This window comes from Lissotriton helveticus, chromosome 5_1 (genome assembly GCF_964261635.1).
Source record: "Lissotriton helveticus chromosome 5_1, aLisHel1.1, whole genome shotgun sequence".
Lineage (NCBI taxonomy): Eukaryota > Metazoa > Chordata > Amphibia > Caudata > Salamandridae > Lissotriton > Lissotriton helveticus.
In genome coordinates this window covers 1790985938-1791005848 of record NC_136065.1, presented here as the reverse complement: position 1 = coordinate 1791005848, position 19911 = coordinate 1790985938, and the positions used below count along the sequence as shown (strand labels likewise).

General features: G+C 43.6%; 1 protein-coding gene across 1 annotated transcript in view; it reads left to right on the top strand.

Moving 5' to 3' along the window:
• Positions 1-19911, top strand: part of ITGB3 (integrin subunit beta 3) — a 474184-nt gene that overhangs the window by 149199 nt on the left and 305074 nt on the right. The window contains exons 3-6 of the mRNA XM_078645100.1: positions 2645-2843; positions 6609-6861; positions 7722-7884; positions 9389-9550. Coding sequence (XP_078501226.1) covers positions 2645-2843; positions 6609-6861; positions 7722-7884; positions 9389-9550 — 777 coding nt within the window. The remainder of the gene's footprint in view (positions 1-2644; positions 2844-6608; positions 6862-7721; positions 7885-9388; positions 9551-19911) is intronic.

Genomic DNA, 19911 nt, shown 5'->3' with positions numbered 1-19911 from the left:
AGAAATGGGAGTAGTAGATTTCAAGTATGTGGAAGTAAGGCCCCAGCTGGTGAGTGGCCGCACATGGTTGCAACAAGGAGGCGCTGCGGGGAGAAGCCGCACACTGCAGGATTTGTACTGGGAGGTAAATGTAATCCCTGGTCACGGGACCTGCGTGACTTGGACACAAGGAAGAAGGCTGAGACTGAACCCTCATATTTGAACATGTGCCGAGCTGCTCGTGGCCTGTAACAGGGGGTCTCACTCCTTAATTCACCCTAGTTATCCTCCAGCTTCGAGCATGGCCTTGGACGTCCCAGAGCCAACTTCCATAGTTAATGCAGACGCTGCTCTCATGCTGTTACCCAGCATGAAAGCAGTGCAGGGATTGGTTGGAGCCGACTTGCTGGCTCCAACCTCATACTGGCACTAGGGGCCATACTGACACTAGGGGCCTGTGCTGCCTTTCCACCCGGCTATAAACTGCAAATGTCAGGGTGGCCATCACAAGACAGCTTGCCAAAGTGACATGCGCAGTTTAAACTAGTGTAGCCAGGCACCACTCCACCCTGCTCCCAGTCTGCACTGCAGCAATGGCCCCTCCCTGCAATTCTCAAACACTCGGCTTCAGCGGCTGGCAGAGCGGAAAATAAAATAGTAATAAACTCACTTTACTATCATTGTATTTTTCACTTTTGCAGTGCCAACAGCAGGGGTGGGGGGGCGACGCTCCTCTGCCCAAATAGAGCAGATGTCACTGTTGTTGAGTGTGAATATGTGTATTTATACCAAAATTTAAAGTGCTTTCTGTTTGAACCTGTCCCTATGTTTGCTAACTATCCACTTCCTTGATATTTTTGTCGATTTGATAGATTTTCTATATTGTGTATTGTTAAACTGTTTTACCTATTGCTGTAATGTAATGCTTTTATGATATGCTTTTATATCGAAATAAAGCCATTCAAGTACAAGTACCAAAATTTAAAAGTGTATATTTGAGATGAAAATGTGTGTATTTTCGGAACTCATAACCTGATGTCTGGAGAAAAATGGTTGCATTTCTAAAATATATTTAATCATGTGGCCTTGGGGATGGGAGACTTATTATTAACATTATTACTTTGGTGCCAAGGGCATTGCAGCTATGCCTGTTACATATTAAACATATAGAGGCATTCCACATTGACAAACGCCTTTATTATATTACTGCTAGCAACCATGTAAAACGCAATGAATAGATTACTGCTGGTAATCTCTGCTATGATAGCCACTGATATAATCTTGTCAGATGTAGTCAGTATTACAACACTAATAATAATAGCTTCTGTTACAGAAAAGGTTGGAGACTCATGCTCTATTCTCTGCCCTGTAGCCACGTCCTTAGGTTTTCAGGTTCTACATTAACGTCACACTTAATTTGCCAATCTCTTCTTAAGTAATACAGTGCCAGACCTGTTGTTTCATAACCAGAAACCCAAGGTCTGGAAACACCAGACCCAGATTTACCAGGTGTAATTCACACCACGGGTGATTCTGGGTACCGGCTGCAGGACGAAGAACAGCATAGCCCCTATCTAGTTCTCCTCTGTACCACGGGTGGAACACTTCTCTCAGTAATGCCTTTCTTGCTCTACCCTACCTTTACCTCCAGTTCCCATCCCCTGACCAACATCACTCCTCCTCCTGCAACTTATTTCATGCTAAGGCTGGTAGTAAATGGCAGCGAAGTAAAGCTTCTTTTTACGAATGACATGCTGGGCTGGAAAGGGCCCAGAATTCCCCAATCCATACAGTATTTCCCATTCCACGGTCAATAACTTGTATTGCCTTTTATTTGGGGCAAGAATACCAGATAAAGTCAGAGATTCCAGACCCAATAAAGGCAATCCAGACAAAAGAATATGCTACTGGTAGTGAGGCCTTAGGTGCTCCAGGGTACAGGCCAACAACTCTACCATTTCTTCACATAAATAATGGTAATAGGGCTAGAACTGTGTATGGCAAACTATTGTCCCTATCCAAACTGGGTTCATTTAGATGCAGTTTTTGTGTAAGTATTATTTAGGTGAAAGATTTAGGAATGTGATAGGGCTCTGCACTGGGAGGCAACAGCAGCTTCTGCTGGCAAAATTTGCTGCATTTGCCATATTCACTTAATATAACCTTTGACCTGGCTTCAGCACCAAAATAAGAAAATGCTTGTGATGGTGAGACTGTTTCTAAGCTGATGACCTTCTACTCTTTGTCACAGAGACAGAGCAGCACCCTGGAGTGGCAGCTGAGTTGCTTTGTCGATATGGCAGGAGTTTGAGGTCATTATGGGAACAGCGAAGAGACAAAGGTGCATCCAATGACACTGTCCTGCCAGAGAGTTTTTTTTAAAGATGGAAGTCGACATGGACTACAGAGAAACCTAAAGACAGATATTTAGGTTTCTTTATACTCCACAAGCAGAAACGTTTACCAAAATTTGTTTCTAGGCCAATTATTTAATACTTTTTCAGATGTATTTAGCCTCTTCTCTAGTTGCTCACAAATTTTCTCCACAGTAATTCCCTCACACCTTATGCTGTTTGCAGCCTATGGGAAGTACCGCGAATCCCAGACACTTCTGTGATTGTTGTATGAATATTTTACTTTCCTCTCACTTCCCCTTCCTTTGCAGAATCTGGAGAAGGGTGCCTCCCGGTGTGACTTATTCGATACGCTGCGGGAAAATGGCTGCTCGAGTGAACATATTGAATTCCCGGTCAGCAGCCTCAACATTCTCAAGAACACGCCACTCAGTGACAAAGGAACTGGGGGGCGCACCTCTGTAATCACCCAAATGAGCCCCCAGAGAATTGAGCTGCACCTCCGGCCAGGTGAGAGGGTGACGAGCCTTCATTTTACATCACAATTTAAGTCTGATTTTGTCAAAGTCTTCCATTGTTCTGAGGTCAGTAAACTGAGTGCCATTACATTAAATGTTACTACAATGCTTAATTTGTAAAAAAGTGCAGGGCCCTGATCAGGGCAGCTTGCACCACCGTTTGCCCCTGCCAGCACTGCCAATGACAATCCCAACTCAACTACTATCACACTACAAGTACTATTCCAGGCCCATAGAGCTACAAGAATATCTTGAGCTGCAAGTATTAGTCACTTTTAATGTATATTGAATTAATAAATAACTGTTGGTGTACTCATCTCTAAATTAGAGCAATAGCGACACCATGTGGCAGACTCTCATAAGTGCCGGTGTTGACAATTAAGTGCTAAGCACCAGAAACCACCTCAAATTAAACACTGGTTATTAATACCTGTTAATAACTGCTGTTATTAACATTTCCTAAAAACACAACACTATTTGAAAATTAATCAATTTTTTTTTCCGGAGTTTTATGTAGTGCGAACTTAACCCGAAGGTATCAGGTATCAGAGCGCCTTACATAAGCACAAATTACGCTACACAAGGACACATATATTTTTGTTAAGCATGGGGGGATTAGTACTAAACGACTGGTGGTACACGGACAGGGGAGATCCTGCTTATGCGGTAGAATGAGCCCTCATGGGCTCTGCTTCCTTACACATGCTGCTATACTCTGCATCTCTTCGGAGAGCCCTGCCTTCCGTCACGCAGGTGGTCTTTTAGATATGGCGACAGGCACTGCACAGGGTAGGTTGGTGGAATGTCCTGACGCTGGAGACCCCCTTGTGGCAAAATGGTAGGTTACCTCAACTAGCGACCCTGGTGGGCTTCCGGGGTTGGGATGCGATAGGCATCTCCACAGTGGGTGATGTCATATCGGGGGGTGTGCTCAAGTCCTTTGCCATGTTGCGGGAGGAGTTTGAAATGCCACACACTCAATTCTGTAGATACCTCCAATTCCGTCACGCTCTGGCTCTGTATCTCCAGGGAGTGGAAGACATACCAGAATTTAGTCCTATTGAAGCCAAAGTCTTTATGGGAGCACTGCCAGATAAAAAGATATCTCGCATATACCAAACCCTTGTGCGACACTGTGCACCAGACCTTGCCCATCTCAGGACCCAGTGGGAGCAGGATGTCAGGGAGCTAGACGAGGAGGATTGGGTGGAGGCGTTGGAGGGACCCAGGGGAGTGGCCATCTGCACGCGCTTGCGACTGATACAATTCAGGTACCTTCATCGCACCTATTACACTAGACAGCGCTTGTGGAGGGCGGGATTGATAGCATCTCCCGATTGTATTAGATGCAGCACAGAGGTGGGGACGCTATTGCACACGGTATGGGACTGCAGGGTTCTCCAGAGGTTCTGGGACAGAGTGTTTCAATGTTTGAATGAGGTTCTGGCCTGGGAGTTACAGAAAGACCCTAAATTGGCTCTCCTTCATGTGCTGGCTGGAGTGGGGTTTAATCGATATAAGCGCCACTTGCTGCTGTTGGGGCTGACCTTGGCCAAAAGGGACATTGCGAGATCTTGGAAGGCGCCCCGGGCCCCTTCTTTCATTGCTTGGCAGAACGGCCTGGACTTTTGCAAGGGCCTGGAACAGCCTGTGTATGTGGCAAGGGGGTGCCCGCTCAAACACTACAAAATATGGAAGCGGTGGGCGGACTATCGGGGCCTGGACCTGGACCCGCCTCCGGAGGAGGATGTATCACAACTGCTCTAACAGCCTAATGGCCTATGGTGTGGCGGACGTTGCAATGCGCCTTGCACGACACGGACGGAGTGAGCAGCGGCACGGGTGGGAGGGGGGGGGATTGAGGGTAGGTGGGGGAGGGCGGGGGGGTTGTACAATACTGCATTTCTCTGTTTCTTAACTCGACTGCCTATTGCATATGGAAATGTCTGCATGTCAAAGCCCGTGATAACTTGTTCTAGTGATTACCTCTGGGTGTCAGGGGATTACTTGATGTGTTCCTATCATGCGACAAATAAAATCTGTTTAAAAAAAAAAAAGCATGGGGGGATTAAGTGATTTGACCTGAATCACAGGACACTGAACGTCAATGCCGTATTAAGTACTGAGTAGGGTGCTAAGATAAGAGGTGTAGTACTAGCAGCATATACATTTAGTAGGTATAAGTAAGTATAAAGACAGTGACACAGACATCTTGATGTCTTAGATCTGCAGAGTTTAGGTAGCTTTAGAGCACTTCATTCTGAGCTGACCAAGTATCTCAGATGATGCGATCAGGCCCGATCTTTAGGAAATCGCGTCTTTTAGTCTCTGCTTCATCATATCAATGTATTTGGAAATGTTTGTCAAGTCCACCGGCTCTGTCATGTTGAACACCAAATTCACTGCCTTGTTGCAAGTTCGGGCACCATGTGATAAAAAGTGGTTTTAACAGTCTGCGGTGCGATGCAAGAAGTATAGGGCAGCAACAAAGCAGGTGGTTAAAGAATTAGTTTTCATAGTGGCAGAGTCAGCAGTTTTTAATTGCACTGAGAGATCGCCATTTTGGTTAAAGATCTTTGATGTGTAGGCCCATGAACCTGGCACAAAGGATTTGTTTTAGGCAGCCTTTGCAGAGTGCACTTGACATATAGGCCTGCGGTCTGAGGAAATCCGATTGTGCGCTGAATACTCCCATTCCACAGCTAGCAGAGCACCTGAGTTTTGGAGCTCATTCATGCCACTTGCCTTGGATAGCCTTCTAGATTGTTTTTTCAAGGCATGTTTGAGTGTGGCACATGAGAGCTGCGGGCTGTTTAACGCCTCTTGGTCCATTTGCAGAGTGTCAATTGCGAGTTGTAGATGTTTTGGCCAAGGATTTCCGCTTTGGCTAAAAATGGGCCAGAGGGCGGCTTTCATTGTGTAGGCCTGTGCCTAGGTTATTCTGTGATAGTAACTTACAAAGGTTGCCATGCTCGCACACGATTGAGCCACCAGCCCAAATTCCAGCCTTATCAGGCAGTTCCGTAGATACTGAGAAAGACTGAAGACTCTTTTGTAAGGCTTGCCCTGGTATTTGTCCAGGGTAGGTACTAGCTGACACAGGTAAGTAGGTAATCATTGGCAGCTAGGTGGCTGTCCGGACCTGTCTTATTGGGCCAGTGGATGGGCTTTCCGGAGATCTGTTCAGTTTACTCACATTGATGATAATTGCCTCAGCTTTTGTGACAGCTTGTCTTGGTTGCTTTTTATGTCTACCTTTAGTGGTTAGTCATACACTCAGATGGTTGTAGGAGTCAGCTTTATCTATTCATGGTGCCCCCAGACTCCATCTGTAGGTTGAATTGTTTGGGCGCGTGGCCAAAGATAAGGATTTTGGTCCTGCAACAGTTTGCAGCCAATTTATTAGCCATGTTGTAACTCTGTAATACATTCATTGCTCTCTGTAAGCCATTTCTCAAGTGGTCGATGAGGACAATATCATTAGCATATTGCATTATTGGAATCTTGGTCCTCCCAGTCTTCGAAGGGATAACGTTTGCGTGTTTCAGCTCTGCGACCATGACGGTCATTTAAAGATTGACTAAGAGGGGTGCAAGCACACATCCCTGCTTGAGACCACCGTCAGTTGTAATCTTTCTCGAGACATTCTTAGCTGTTAACTTGATTTTAATCCAGGTGGAGGTGTAATCAATGTTGTTATTGAGAACCTAGCATCTGCCCTTGCGAAATGACTAGAATTTCATTGTTTCCCTTCTAGATGATTCCAGAGTCTTTTCTGTTCAAGTGCGTCAGGTGGAGGATTATCCCGTTGACATCTACTACCTGATGGACCTGTCGCACTCCATGAAGGATGACTTGCTGAAGATACAGACTCTGGGAACCAACTTGACAGAGAAGATGAGGACCGTGACCAGCAACCTGCTCATCGGCTTTGGTGCCTTCGTGGACAAGCCAATGTCTCCGTATATGTATGTCTCGCCTCCGGAAGCTATCACCAACCCTTGCTTTGAGTAAGTGATGAACGCTGAAGGTGTGTTTCTTGAAGAAATTTGGCCTTTGTTCTATCTTACTTTGATATTATAGTAATAGTTGGATCTCCAGAGTTATTCTGGAACCAGGAGTTGTCCAAAATTAACACAGGATAGATTTTCAGGTATCCACTGAGTATGTACATGATTCAGATTTAGATTCATTGTTTTTAACTGTATCCCATGTCAAATGCAGAAATCTGCAAAGCTTAAAAAGGCAAGAATGGAATAACTGAATTAATCTTAGTCACTGGTATTTATTATAAGCTGTATTTCAGTCAATTGAATTTTGCTTCTGAAAATTATTCATACCTCTGGTCCTCATGGGCAAAGGTCTGACACCCATACTCTAACCTGTGGAAGTTGTATACAGGCAAGTCAGTTGTCCCCACCTTGTCCATAAGGAGCTCATTGGCCTTTCTCCGTAACAGTAAACATTGTGGTCACCATGATGATGCTTAAATCAGCTTTTTATTCCTGGGTCCTTCCATTGTTGCTGGGGTTATTTTCATGTTCTAGTAGTTGTCTTTTACTGTTTTCTCTGAAGAGCCGTTCTCTGGATCAACTCCTCAGCAATGACTGGGTGTTTACGCTTATGTGGGCATCTCCTTGAAGCTTTCCAGGTTCCTTTTGCAGTGCTCTGATGTCATTGTACTTTTCACATTGAGAAACAAGATGTCGGGCTAACAGGATCTCAATGGTGGCAGGCTCTTCCATTTCATGCTCCAGTATGTTCATCATGCTATTTTCTTCTCTCAGAATGTCATGCTTTTTTATCTTGGCCTCTGCTCTGTGGCATAATTGTGGGGTTATCTCCTTATCTTTGAACTGTTCTCTTGTAGAATTGGAACTGTCTGCTTACCAACATTTGGCTACAAGCATGTCCTGGCACTTACCAATCAGGTGCAGCGCTTCAATGAGGAAGTTCAAAAGCAGAGTGTATCGCGAAACAGGGATGGCCCAGAGGGGGGCTTCGACGCCATCATGCAAGCAACCGTCTGTGATGTAAGTCTTGTCTGTGGTGTGCTTTTCCAATAAACTGTTTAATATCTGAAATTGCACACAGGATAATACTATAAACTACTAGAGATTTCCTGTTCTAGATCACATAGCCGTACAAATCCAGTAATAGTTGGTGAACTTAGTTTGAGTGCACTTAACTGAAAGTTAGATTGTTTGTCTTTTGTGTTGTAAATTCCAGTCACACAGTGTGTTTTTGTAGTTCTGATGTCCTTATTAAGTGATTAAGGCAAACACTACAGACAAAGAAAGCATTGATTGTGAACATAAACGTAATAACCAGGACCAGGATTAGCTGCTACAGATGAATTGACTACCCAAGTGAGGATCTCAATTCCATAAGTAACAAGCAGGTTTACAAACTTGTCAGTTTGACCTTGCATTGAAACTACACAAACAATTTCTTCGCTAATACAGTACCTAACCCAGATCTTTCAAATGAAGTGTCCAGAGGGCACTCGTCTTTCCATAATACTACACAAAAGAAGGGATAACCAAGGGCAAAACTATGCTTGGATAGATTTCTGGAACACTAGTTGTCCTCTGGTACCATGATGGGCAGGAAAAGATGTGTGTCTTTCACTCTCTTTGTGGAAATGTGGGAGAAGTAGAATTCTACCCTGTATCAACCTATGAGGTTGCCATGGTACACCTTCAGGAAGAGCACACCTTCAGGAAGAGCCTCAAGACCTGGCTCTATTCGACTGATCAGGAGCTGTACCCCGCCCCCTCCCTCCCTAGTGCCTTGAGACCCTCACAGGCGAGTAGTGCGCTTTATAATCCCCTGATTGATTGATTAATTGATTGATGGGACAGATTGTGTGATATTAAGACTATCCAGGAGACACTGTGTTGAAGACTCTCTTTTGACTAAAGGGAACAATTAATGAGAAGTTATTCGGGTAGACAGAGTTGTTTTGACTGTCAATCTTAAAGTTAAAGACAGAAAAGTGCAGATCTGGCACCTGATTGAGGTGAAGAACCAAGAGCTTTAATTGAGATTCTACTTAAAAGATTTCATCAATATCGAAACCATATTCTCAGACACAAAACAGATGCTTATGGCAAAGGCCTAAATCAGCAAGACCTTAAGTCATGACTCTAGATCAGCACCAGTGTATGATCTCTGTTTTTGATAGAGTTAGTAATCCCTAAATCTCGCCCAATTTCATCCTATTGTGGGTGTAGATACTAAGGATGTAGCGAGAGGTGTCCATAAAGGAGTTAAGAGATCCAAAAATGAAGAATGCAAATAAATGGAAGTGAGCAACCGGTGGTGTCTCATCTAGTAGTTCAGAAATATTCCCACCATTTACCTAGGTAAATTGTGAAGCTTTCGTCTTTAAGTCACCAGCTCTGAATCATCCAAAGTGATTATAAATTAGACTAATCAATCTAACTTGCATTCTGAAACCCCATTTTATTATGATTACCAGCATCTGCTTTGGCGTTTATGGCACTGTTAACTACATTCTATTAACTTTTACAGCGAAAGATTGGTTGGAGGAATGAATCGTCACATCTACTGGTATTCACCACGGATGCCAAGACACACATCGCATTGGACGGGCGGCTGGCAGGAATTGTGCAACCGAATGATGGCCAGTGCCATATAGGGCCAGACAATCATTATGCAGCATCCACTACCCTGGTAAGTCATACAATGGGACAAGTAGAATGTTGTGGTGAAGTATTTGGCAATGCTTTGTGTCTATGTTTATTTAATCATCAAGGTATTGTGCATTGAGCTTTTTCTCAGCAGACCTGGTGTTTAGGTGCTTATTAACTCTAAATGTAATAAGGGCAACTCATTTAGACAGATTCTTGTGCTCTAATTGGGTTCAGGCAGGTGTAAAGTTGATGTAAACTCAGAAAAGTAACTTCAAGTTCCGAGATGACCAAACCCTGTCACTTAACACAATATTGTGAAAATTAAGCTGGAACAGAATACTGTACGCAGACCATAATCAGGGACACATTTATGGGCTTCTAAGGATCACAACCTCTGAGGCTCTTGCATTTCACATCCGCTATCTCCTGAGTCTATCCGCTGAGCAGCCATGCTTCTGCTGTCTGATGGCCAGACATTCTTCCAACAAGACCTGATGGCAGTGGTGTCTTTGAAGGGTCTGCATGGGTTGCAACCTTAATGCTGCATTTTGAAACTGCAAAACCTGCTGATGTTATACTTTGGAGGTTGCAAATGTATTTGCCTATTTGAGTGTTCTGTAGAGTGCAGTCGTATGATATAAGCTGCTTCGATGCATTCTTAAGGATGGGCCAGAAGGTTTTGTGTAAACCAGCCTTCTTCCTCAGTGATAGTTGAACATTTGGGGCTAGATCACCTGTTGCGTATGTTCTTTAATCCACTTCCAGTGATTGAATTACGACCAAAGTAAATGTGATGAGCCTTTTATGGTGTCACCCTGTCAAAGTTTATGTGATGTCATTTAATGTGATGTCGTCAGGGAGTTATAGCGCAAATAACCTTTAATTAACTTTGATGAAGCCTATTATTTTGGTTAAAACGTGCAAATGGATGTGATACCCACAGGCACTATGCATTCAAACATTATTTAAATGGATAGAACATTAGGGAGCAGATGGCACACAGGTATGTTGAGTTCAACCTTTAAAGGTTATCAATAAATACGTTCACCCAAATGTAAAAAAATTATGAATGCATCTACATTTCATTTGAATTTGTTATATGTATGTTTCTGTTGAAATCAAAGACTTACAGGAGCTAATGTAAGTCATGTGTCTTTAGGCACTCTGAAGGATCCAAGACACAGTGATAAGAGTGTCTGTCCTAACTGAGCTTTTCACCCGGTTAAACTGGTTTATGTTGATAATGATGCAGCCGGCCTAGTTTTACACTCACTGGATCCTGAGCATGGTTTAGGATGCCAGTTCATCATAAACTCAATTGCAAATGTCAGTCCAAGAGATGACTGTTGTGAGGCTACTTTGTATTGCACTCCCATAGTTGTGTAGGGGACCACATTACATAAAAGTACTAAAGAATACAACCAACCTGAGGAAGAGATGAAAAGAACCCATTACAGAGGGGTGTTCTAATAATCCCAAAACACAGCCACTTTTAATTAGCAGTTTATGTAGGTCTTTAGAACCTTGGGAAAGCAGAAGCAAATCCGTTTTTATCTAATATCCTATTACATGCAGTCATTTTATTTAATTTAACATTCATATGTAGATATGAGAGTGCTTTAACAAAATTTCAAAAACTACCCTTGACCCAGAGAATGACACAGTTAACCAAAGGAATACCGTTGAAAGAAAAATAATACATAATAATAATAATATCATAACAAGAAATAGCAAAAAAATAATAGAACTTCAGTTAAGTTGGGTACATTTTAGTTGAGGGAACAGCGGAAGAGGTAGTTTTGAACAAGTTAAGCAGGGTGGGCAGCTTCCTGAGATCGAGTGATATGGACCTCCAAGTGATGGACGCTACACACGGGAAAGAAACTCTGGGAAGAGGATGTGAATTTGTGATGAGTTTAGAAACCTTGACTTGAAGTGAGGGGGCCTGCTTCTCAGACCTCTTAGATCCCCGGAGATGGAGATCAGTTCTGCTAGATGGGCACGTGGTCGTGGTGAATGACTTCGTCAGCCAGTCACAGTGTTTGGAATGGATGATCCTAGCTATGATAGGAAGCCAATAAATCTCCCCAACATTGGGTTTTCTATCAGATTTCCTCGGGTGGTGACTTGTCTGGCCGTTGAATGGAGCGCTGCTTTCAGCGGTGGGACTATAGCCTGTAAGGATAGCATTACTACAACCCGCTCCAGGGATAACAGGTACATGAACAACTGTTTTCAGTCGGTCTGATAGGCGAAGATGCCAGATTTCTTTTTAGGGTTGGTGAAGACATTATTTGCCCTCTCTCTACCATATTGTTAGTATGCAGGGTAAAAATAAGGGCATCATTTAGACTGAAGCCAAGAGATTCAGAGTGAGAGAGAGGGACATGCATTGAAGTTTCAATTGTCCGGTAGAGAGAGAAAGAGATCAAATTCCTAAGTCTAAGGGCAGACCCAAAAAGAGAATGAGGTCGAGGCTACCACATCTATGTTATAATCAAGAATGCCATACTAATGAAATCCAATAAAAAAAATACTGGTAAGACATGCAGAAGAATTACTTTTTCCCTACTTTTTATTCAGGTGGAGAATCCAATGCAGCTATTGGCTCCATCCTGGTTTCTTTTCAAATTGTATACTAATTTCACCTGTCCCTCTGTATTCATTTTGTCAATTTGCTGCCTTTTTGTCTTTCTATGTGTTACTCCACATGCAGTTCCCTTCAAGTGCCTTACCTTTTGGCACAATTCCCCTTCATACCTTTCTCTTAGCTATTGCTGAATTTTAAAATATTTTCTTTTATTGTGTTTGTGTCCTCTTGTTGGGCAGTGTCCTGTCATTTTCTATGATGTGCTGTTTCTGGGTCCCGCTGAACTTTCCTACTTGCTTTCTTTTCTGTGCATGACTCCCTTTGGTAAGTCCTATTTTTTTCTCTACTTTTGAAATATAAGAAATGCTTATCTATTTCTCATTCTTGTCAACGATGCCTCTCCTGCTTTCATGATCTTTTGCTATTTATTTCGTCAGCATACCCAGATGTGCTTTTCTCTGCTCTTTCTAGTGTTTCCTACTATCCAGCTTTAAACTGTGGTTCTTTTGGTTGCATGAAGCTTTTTAAACTAGTTTGTTGTTCCTTGAAGCTAGCCCACTCTTTTACGAGGTTAATGATGACTTTGTGGGGTTTTTTTTGTGATTTTTTTTCACTATTTGTTACAACATTAGAATGGCTTTTTGCTTTTTTAAATGTGTTTTTATAGTTTTTTGTGGTATATCACTTTTTTGAGATTGCCATCTAGGTATTCTGTCTGTTTAGGGCAGAGAGCTATGTATGCGATACTCCCAATCTTAAATAGAAACCTAGCAAACAGGAATAGTCAAAGGAAGTCTTTGAAGGTAAGGCTTATGTGGTTTGACTATTTTTGCACCAAACACCAGTTTCATTGCAGCTTGGAGGATAGATTTAATATAGTGCATCTCCCTTACCTTTTCACTTTTCTGAGTAGATGGTTGCTTGTGTTCTCTTGAAACTATGTCATCAGTGGCCTAACAATAGCCCCTGAAGCCACGCGATGTGGCGGACCCCAAGCACCTGGGGGCCCCCTCCTGCACTGTGCACTGATGGGCCTGGGGGCTTCTGACTGGGTCGGAGCATGAGGGACCTCATGGTTTGAGGTTTGCTCTTGATAGAGAAACTGAGGTGGTCATTGTTTACAGAGATTTATGAAAGCAGTGTTAAAAGATCCTCTGCTGAAAAAGACTGGGAAAGCATCTTCAACTGCATGTTTGACACGGATGCTTAGTTTGATGTATCTCTCCCTCGGGTCCTCCTCTGTCCTCAGAGAAGTTTGATTTCCTCACGCTGACAAACTAGGGGCTCTTTCGTGACATAAGGAAGCTGTCTACAATCCATGTCTAGACTAGGACAGTCTAATCCTGACTTCAATGCTAATTTTCATGCATTGGCTTCTGGTTCCTCCTGTCTATAATGTCATTGGAAGAGGCCAAGGAAGGCTTTAGTGATAACCATATGCAGCATGGCACAGATCTTCTTGTCCGTTGCAATAGGTGTCAACTCAGTAGCTGGCTCCTCTTCTGGGGTCATGGATTCCTTGACTGAGGCCACTTAATCCATGGTCTCCTCTTTAACAAAAGCCAGTTTTTGCAGATGCTATAGATCTAACTTTGTCCTGGCAGCCATATTCACATTTACCACTCTCATTCAGTAGGAACTTTATCCTTCTCAGCATGATTGTTTTTGATCATTAACCAGCACCTGTGTTTTTAAAGTTTCCAGCTCTAGTTTGTGATAATCATTCTCAGGCAGCCACACATCTTGGAGCTCATAATTCGTTTTCAGTGTTATTGGTTGTTGCGAGATAACTGCCCGTCTTGGTCACCGCTGTTGGGCAGTTTCCATCAGCATCTGCATGCTGCTACAAGCACAGTTCATCGCAATGATCTGTCACAGGAACTGGTGTTAGTCTAGGTACCTTGGCAATATGCTGAGGTATGTTGTTTGTAGGGCTACGTGAGCACCATCCTGGTACACCTCAGGATATCCGTGAACCGCAGGAAAAGCTGAAGACAAACCTCTTTAAAGACCATCATGTCATAATGTTGTCTGATTTTACCCTCAGAAACCAGCAGCCTACCAATCACTCACCAGAGCCATCTTTAGCGCTGGTGGTACCAGGTGCAACAGTCTTTTTTAGCACCCCCAACCTCTATCTCAGATTCCCTCACTTCAACCCGATAAAAGGGCCCCTCATCTCTCATTGGCCCCTCTCTCGCATACATTTCATTTCTTTTAAAGCGCTGGTAAAGGCTGGCTTTACTAATACACTCAGCTACCCACTTTAAATACAGATGTGTTCTTTGCAGCAGGCATATTAACTCTCTGCGCTACTTTATGGCGAGTCAAACCTGCCACTAGACAAAACTCTGATCCCTCTCTCTAGCAGGAACATTAATCACAATAGTTTATTTATTTATTTTATTTACAAAGTTTTATATAGCGCGAACATGACCCACGGGGGTATCAGAGCGCTTTACAGTACATAAATATAACATATTATACATACAATCGGAAATCGCATCTAATACAAAAGAGGTAGACATTGGTGTTTGGATATAATCGGTGGCAAATAGACATCAGAGAGTTAATGGTTTAGGATGTCAATTTGTTCATTAGAAACATTTTCGCTTCTTTTTTAAGGCGGTAAAGGAGGAGATTCTGCGTACGTCTGGGGGAAGGTTGTTCCAAATCTTCGGTGCGATACCTGAGAAAGCTCTGCACCCAGTTCTCTTTTTGTGGAAGGATTGAGGTTTTAGTAGCAGTGAGCTCGCGCTTCGCGAATGTCTGCAACCTCCTGACCGCTCTAGCTTTTGTGCCAAATAGCTGGGGGTGTTGCTATGTAGGGCTTTATGTGTCATGCAGGCGATCTTTAGTTGTATTATCGACTCGTAGGGTAGCCAGTTCAAATCCTTCAGGGCCGGGGTGATGTGGTTATTTCTTTTTATTCCGGAGACCAGCCTGGCCGCAGCGTTAAGTGATGCCCTGATCGGTGCTAGCTTGTATTTTGGAAGACCGCATACAGTGGTGCTTCCATAGTCCAGTCTTGGTAGTACTAGAGCTTGAACCGCCATTTTTAGATCAGTCTGTGGGAGGAAGGTTTTAAGTTTCCTTAAGATACTCAACTGAAAATTGACTCCCTTGGTGGCATTGTAGATTTGTGTCTGCATATTTAAACATTGAAACAAGAAGATTTCACTTGAAGTTAAAATACAGAACATAGGTTGTAGGCAGTGCTTAATTTGAGCCTCTGGTTTCTGGTACTCAGCACCGGCACTTAATCATCAACACCGGCGCTTTTCATGAGCACCAGTTAAGGCACTGAGTGATTAAGTGATTTGCCCAGAATCACAGGATGTTGAGCTGACACCAAGACTTAAACCTGGCTCCTCAGCGTCAAAGTCAGCAGCTCTGGACATTAAGCCCCATCCTCTCCCCACTTTCATGGTTACTAGTTGGTTCTGTTTTAGGCTAGTGCAAGCTGCCTACTGACAAGAGCCATGGCACTTCTTTTTTTCACAAATTAATCACTGGTTGTAGATGTTTTTATTGGAGCAAGCAAGAAAATGTGCAATTCTCAGAAGCATGCCAGCAGTTCCCATATGGAGGAAAGGGATATAAGGAGTGACATAACTCAATGAGAATTCTCTGACACATCTCATAGGAAAGCTCTCTCCCCATGACACCATCCCTGTCCTTTCCTGTGAGATACAGTTCCTGAGATCGAGTGTCCAACAGTCAGGAACCCATTATCCTGCAATAGCAACACCTAACTCAGATCACATGGAAGAAACCGCAGCATTCTGGCTGTTATCATTTGGAAGGCATTGGCCTTCCCCCGAGGAGCTCAGTGATGCAGTAATATGTAGGTTGCTCAGTTCCTCTATCTTGTGTGTCCAAGTCTCAGGACTACGTTTTGTGAACAATAACAATCCCTGGGTCTCATATCCCCCTGTAACGGGGAGTCAGTAATAGGCGGGGAACGATGTTTGGGTAAAGCGGGTTTTATTTTCATATACAATTTCTTTTGACGAAATATCAGTCTTTCTTTGGCAAACTCAGCTGGATCCGTGGTGCCTCTTTGGATACACGCTGCTTATGAGACCGTCTCGCCCCTGGATTGGGCTCTTCGAGTTGTAAGACTCTCGTAGTCCGGGGAACCGGAAAGGAAATAAACAAAAAAAAGAAAGGACCAATTACAGTCTGTCCTCGTTCTGCTTCAATCCCAAAGGAACCGGGGAAGTGAGGGGACACCTCTGGTGTGGCGCTTTACCGCTGCTGTGTCTCGTAGTGAGGGGAGGGAATTATAGGGACCAGGAAGGTGAGGGATTCTATGGAAGAGGGTGCACTCGCTAACGCGGGACTCTACCCCGACGTCCCGCCCAACTTGCCAACTTGTCCCGTACCTGTCTGAGCCACACTCCTCCCTCGGGAGTGTGGCACGGCGCAGCGCGGTCCCGTTGGCCTCCTGGCTCGTCTGCTTCGCCTTTCGGCGCGTCTACTTCTCTTCCTCGTTCGGCGTCCTCGGACTCGCGCACTCTCCGGCTCTTCTCCTCGTACTCTCCCGATCTCTGCTCCTCGCCTCCGGTGATGTCACACGCTAACCCTGGGATGTCCGGGTTCTTAACCAATGCCCCGAAGCAGACGTCACGTGGGAGGGGCCTTCGTCCGAGTCATACGACCAGTTAAAGGAGCCGTGCACATTTCCTCCTGTCGAGTGCCAGGGAACCTGTTCGTCCTGTGGGGAAGGAGTAAGGGAATCCTCGTCATTATGAGTCCACCAGTCCGCTTCAGGGTCCAGCCCTTATATACTGGGTGCCTTGTTACACCCCCCTCCCTGTTTTCAAGTGTTCTTTGAAGCAACCTGTCCTCCAGCTCCGATGGCTGCAGTTTGACCAACACTGATCCCCAGTCAGCAGACTTTAAGTATTTTGTGTGGCTCGTGTGGCTTATCTAGTCTCATCGAATGAAAGAAGGCCCACCATAAAAGAATCTCTGGTAGAATCTTGAAAATGCTCCTTTGTGCTCTACTTCGAACTTCTCCCAAATTTCCAGTTCACTGTTTATCACCACAATATTCTCAGTTTTGCACCTTCAGAAACCAGCATCATTATCCAGAGTCCTCTCCATCTGTTCCTGTTTTGAGGCTCCCACAGTAGAGCAACTAAAAACTGTTATCCAGAACACTAAATCCGGATCCCCCATGACCCATTTCCTCCAAAAGCAGTGCATTTGGCATCAGAGGCAGTGGCACCATACTTAACAAAGATATTTACTGTTATCTTCAAGACTGGACTTTTTCCTGCATTAGAAGTCGGCTTCAGTTCTCCCGCTATTAAAAAAATAACTATTTAAATGTGCTGGACATGAATAATTATCGACCAGTTTCCAGGCTCTGATATCCAGCCAAACTAGTAGGGAAAGTGATGAATGGACAACTTTCTCATTTCATATATATTAATCAGCTCCTTGACAACACTCAGTTTGGCTTTAGGCAGGGTCACACCAATGAATTAGCGCTGATAGCAACCACTGAAGAAATTTAAGCAACACTAGGTGGGGGTGGAAATGCCGTCCACATCCTGCTAGAGCTGTCAGCAACCTTTGATACAGTCAACCATGATCTGTTGGTTGACCGTATCCATAGCCTTGGAATAGATGGCCTGGCATTGGCACTCTTGCAATAATTTCTCTCTGGATGACTTCAGTCGGTGTCCTTAGGCGAGTTCACCTCAGAACCCTATACTTTGTCCTGTGGAGTTCCGCAAGGTTCATTGTTGAGCCCAACGCTGTATGTAACACCTTTAGCTACGCTCATAAAAATCATTTGGTTTATCATTCGCATCTTATGTCGAAGAGACTCAGATAGTAGCATCTCTCTCAAAAAATGATGTCTATTCAAGCGATATTTTCAGGAACTGTATGAGTGCAGGAAGTACATGGACGAACTGCAACTGTCCAAAATTTAACTAATCTAATACAGAGGTTATTTTGGGGGGAACCGCACTTCTTTCTGGTCCTCTGCATGGTGGTCATCTGATTTGGGTTCACTTCCAGCTGCCCTTTCGAAGGTAAAATATCTTGTGGTGCTGCTTGACGATGAACTTAAATATAAAAATCAAGTCAATAAGGGCACTTCACCTTCTATTCTTGCCCATAGAGGGATAACAAAAATCGAAAAATATATACCTTTCAATCTTTAAAAATAGTGGTCATCGCACTGGTTTTAGCTAGATTGGATTATTGCAAAAGTCTCTACCTAGATCTGCCCATGGGTTCTTTAACAAACTCCAAACCCTTCAAAACGCCGCTGTGTGTTTTCTTAAAACAATCCCTAAATTCCACTCTGTGAAAGTGGCAATTAGGAAATTGCACTGGTTGCCGGTTAAACAATGCATCATCATTAAAGCCCTATGTATGACCTATAAGACTCTTTATGGAAAGGGAGGACCCTATCTACTGCTGAAACTATTTGAGATGGTATGTGCCTGGCAGGACTCTTCACTCTAGCTCTGCTATGCCCTTAGTGGGGCCATGGTTCAAACATTCATCTTGGGGTGACAGAAGTTTCTTCAGGTCTACGGTGTCACATTGGAATCGCCTCCCTTATAGTCTGAAGGCTGCCGCCTCTCTTTCTGTATTTAGGAAACCACTTAAAAGTTGGATCTTTGTCCAGCATACTTATAATTGAGGTTTAACTGCTCCTTTTTTCTCATAGAGCCAATACGCCTCTGGGAAATCATTGTGCTTTATAAGTCACTTCATTCATTCATTCCTGACGTTCTACCAACTTCGGAGCCATGTCCCAGTTGATTCCAACTCCTGCGCTGCCATTTTAAGCCTCTCATGGAAAGTCTCTAATTTTACCTCCACACCTTTCCCCTTTATTGTATCAGTATTATCTTTGAAAGCACTGTGCAGAGCATTATTTAATTCCAGTAATGTCTAAGATAGCAATGATAGAGGACCCTCATGACATGGTCCCCCTTCCTGCCAGCCATGTGCGGATGCATACAATTTGTCCTTGGACTTCTTCCTGACCATGGCCAGACGAGAGCCTCCCTATAAAATAAAACATTTGCTTGTAGTGCTTCAGCAAGGGGCTGAAGTGCGTCTCTGCTGGCAGCCCATCACCCCCCCCCCTCCCAGTGACTAAGGGGATGGATTCTCTTGCTGTCACCTTAGGGAACTTGTGTTTATCTCCTGCCCATTCCAAGCATCAGTGGACGTGGCCTACTGCAGTTCTAAAAGAGTGCTGGTCTCAAGCACATCCACTCCCACCACTTAACAACTGCATTGGCTTGGCTTTTTAATTCCAATCTCCAAAAAGGTTAGGCTAGGTGTCCCTTGGATTTGTACATGTTTTTTAGTATTTACCACACCTTCCAAAATATATACTAAAATCATGCCAGGGATGCTATTGAAATGGATGGAATCATCTTCACTATTCCGTCTAACAACAAGCAATGGCATAGCCAATAGGTCTCGCTTTTGGGACCTTATAAGTGTTTAGCTAGAGATATTGACTTTGCCTATGTGTTTATTCTGTGCTGATGCGATCAGGTAGCTTAATGATCCAAGCATTTCCTGAAGAAAAAGCATGCATATCTTGAGCGCTTACACATTTAATTAATCCGTAGTCTAATTAATTTGTTAAAATATACGTTATGTCCTTCACGTTCCTTTGAAGAATGTTGAATGAAGCTCAATGCAAAACACAAATGTGAGAATAAATAATTTGGGAAATATGGAAAATAGGAAACTCATTACCTCTTCCCACAGGAAGTAAACAGATGATACAGGTGAGATAGAAAACACTCTAATAGAAT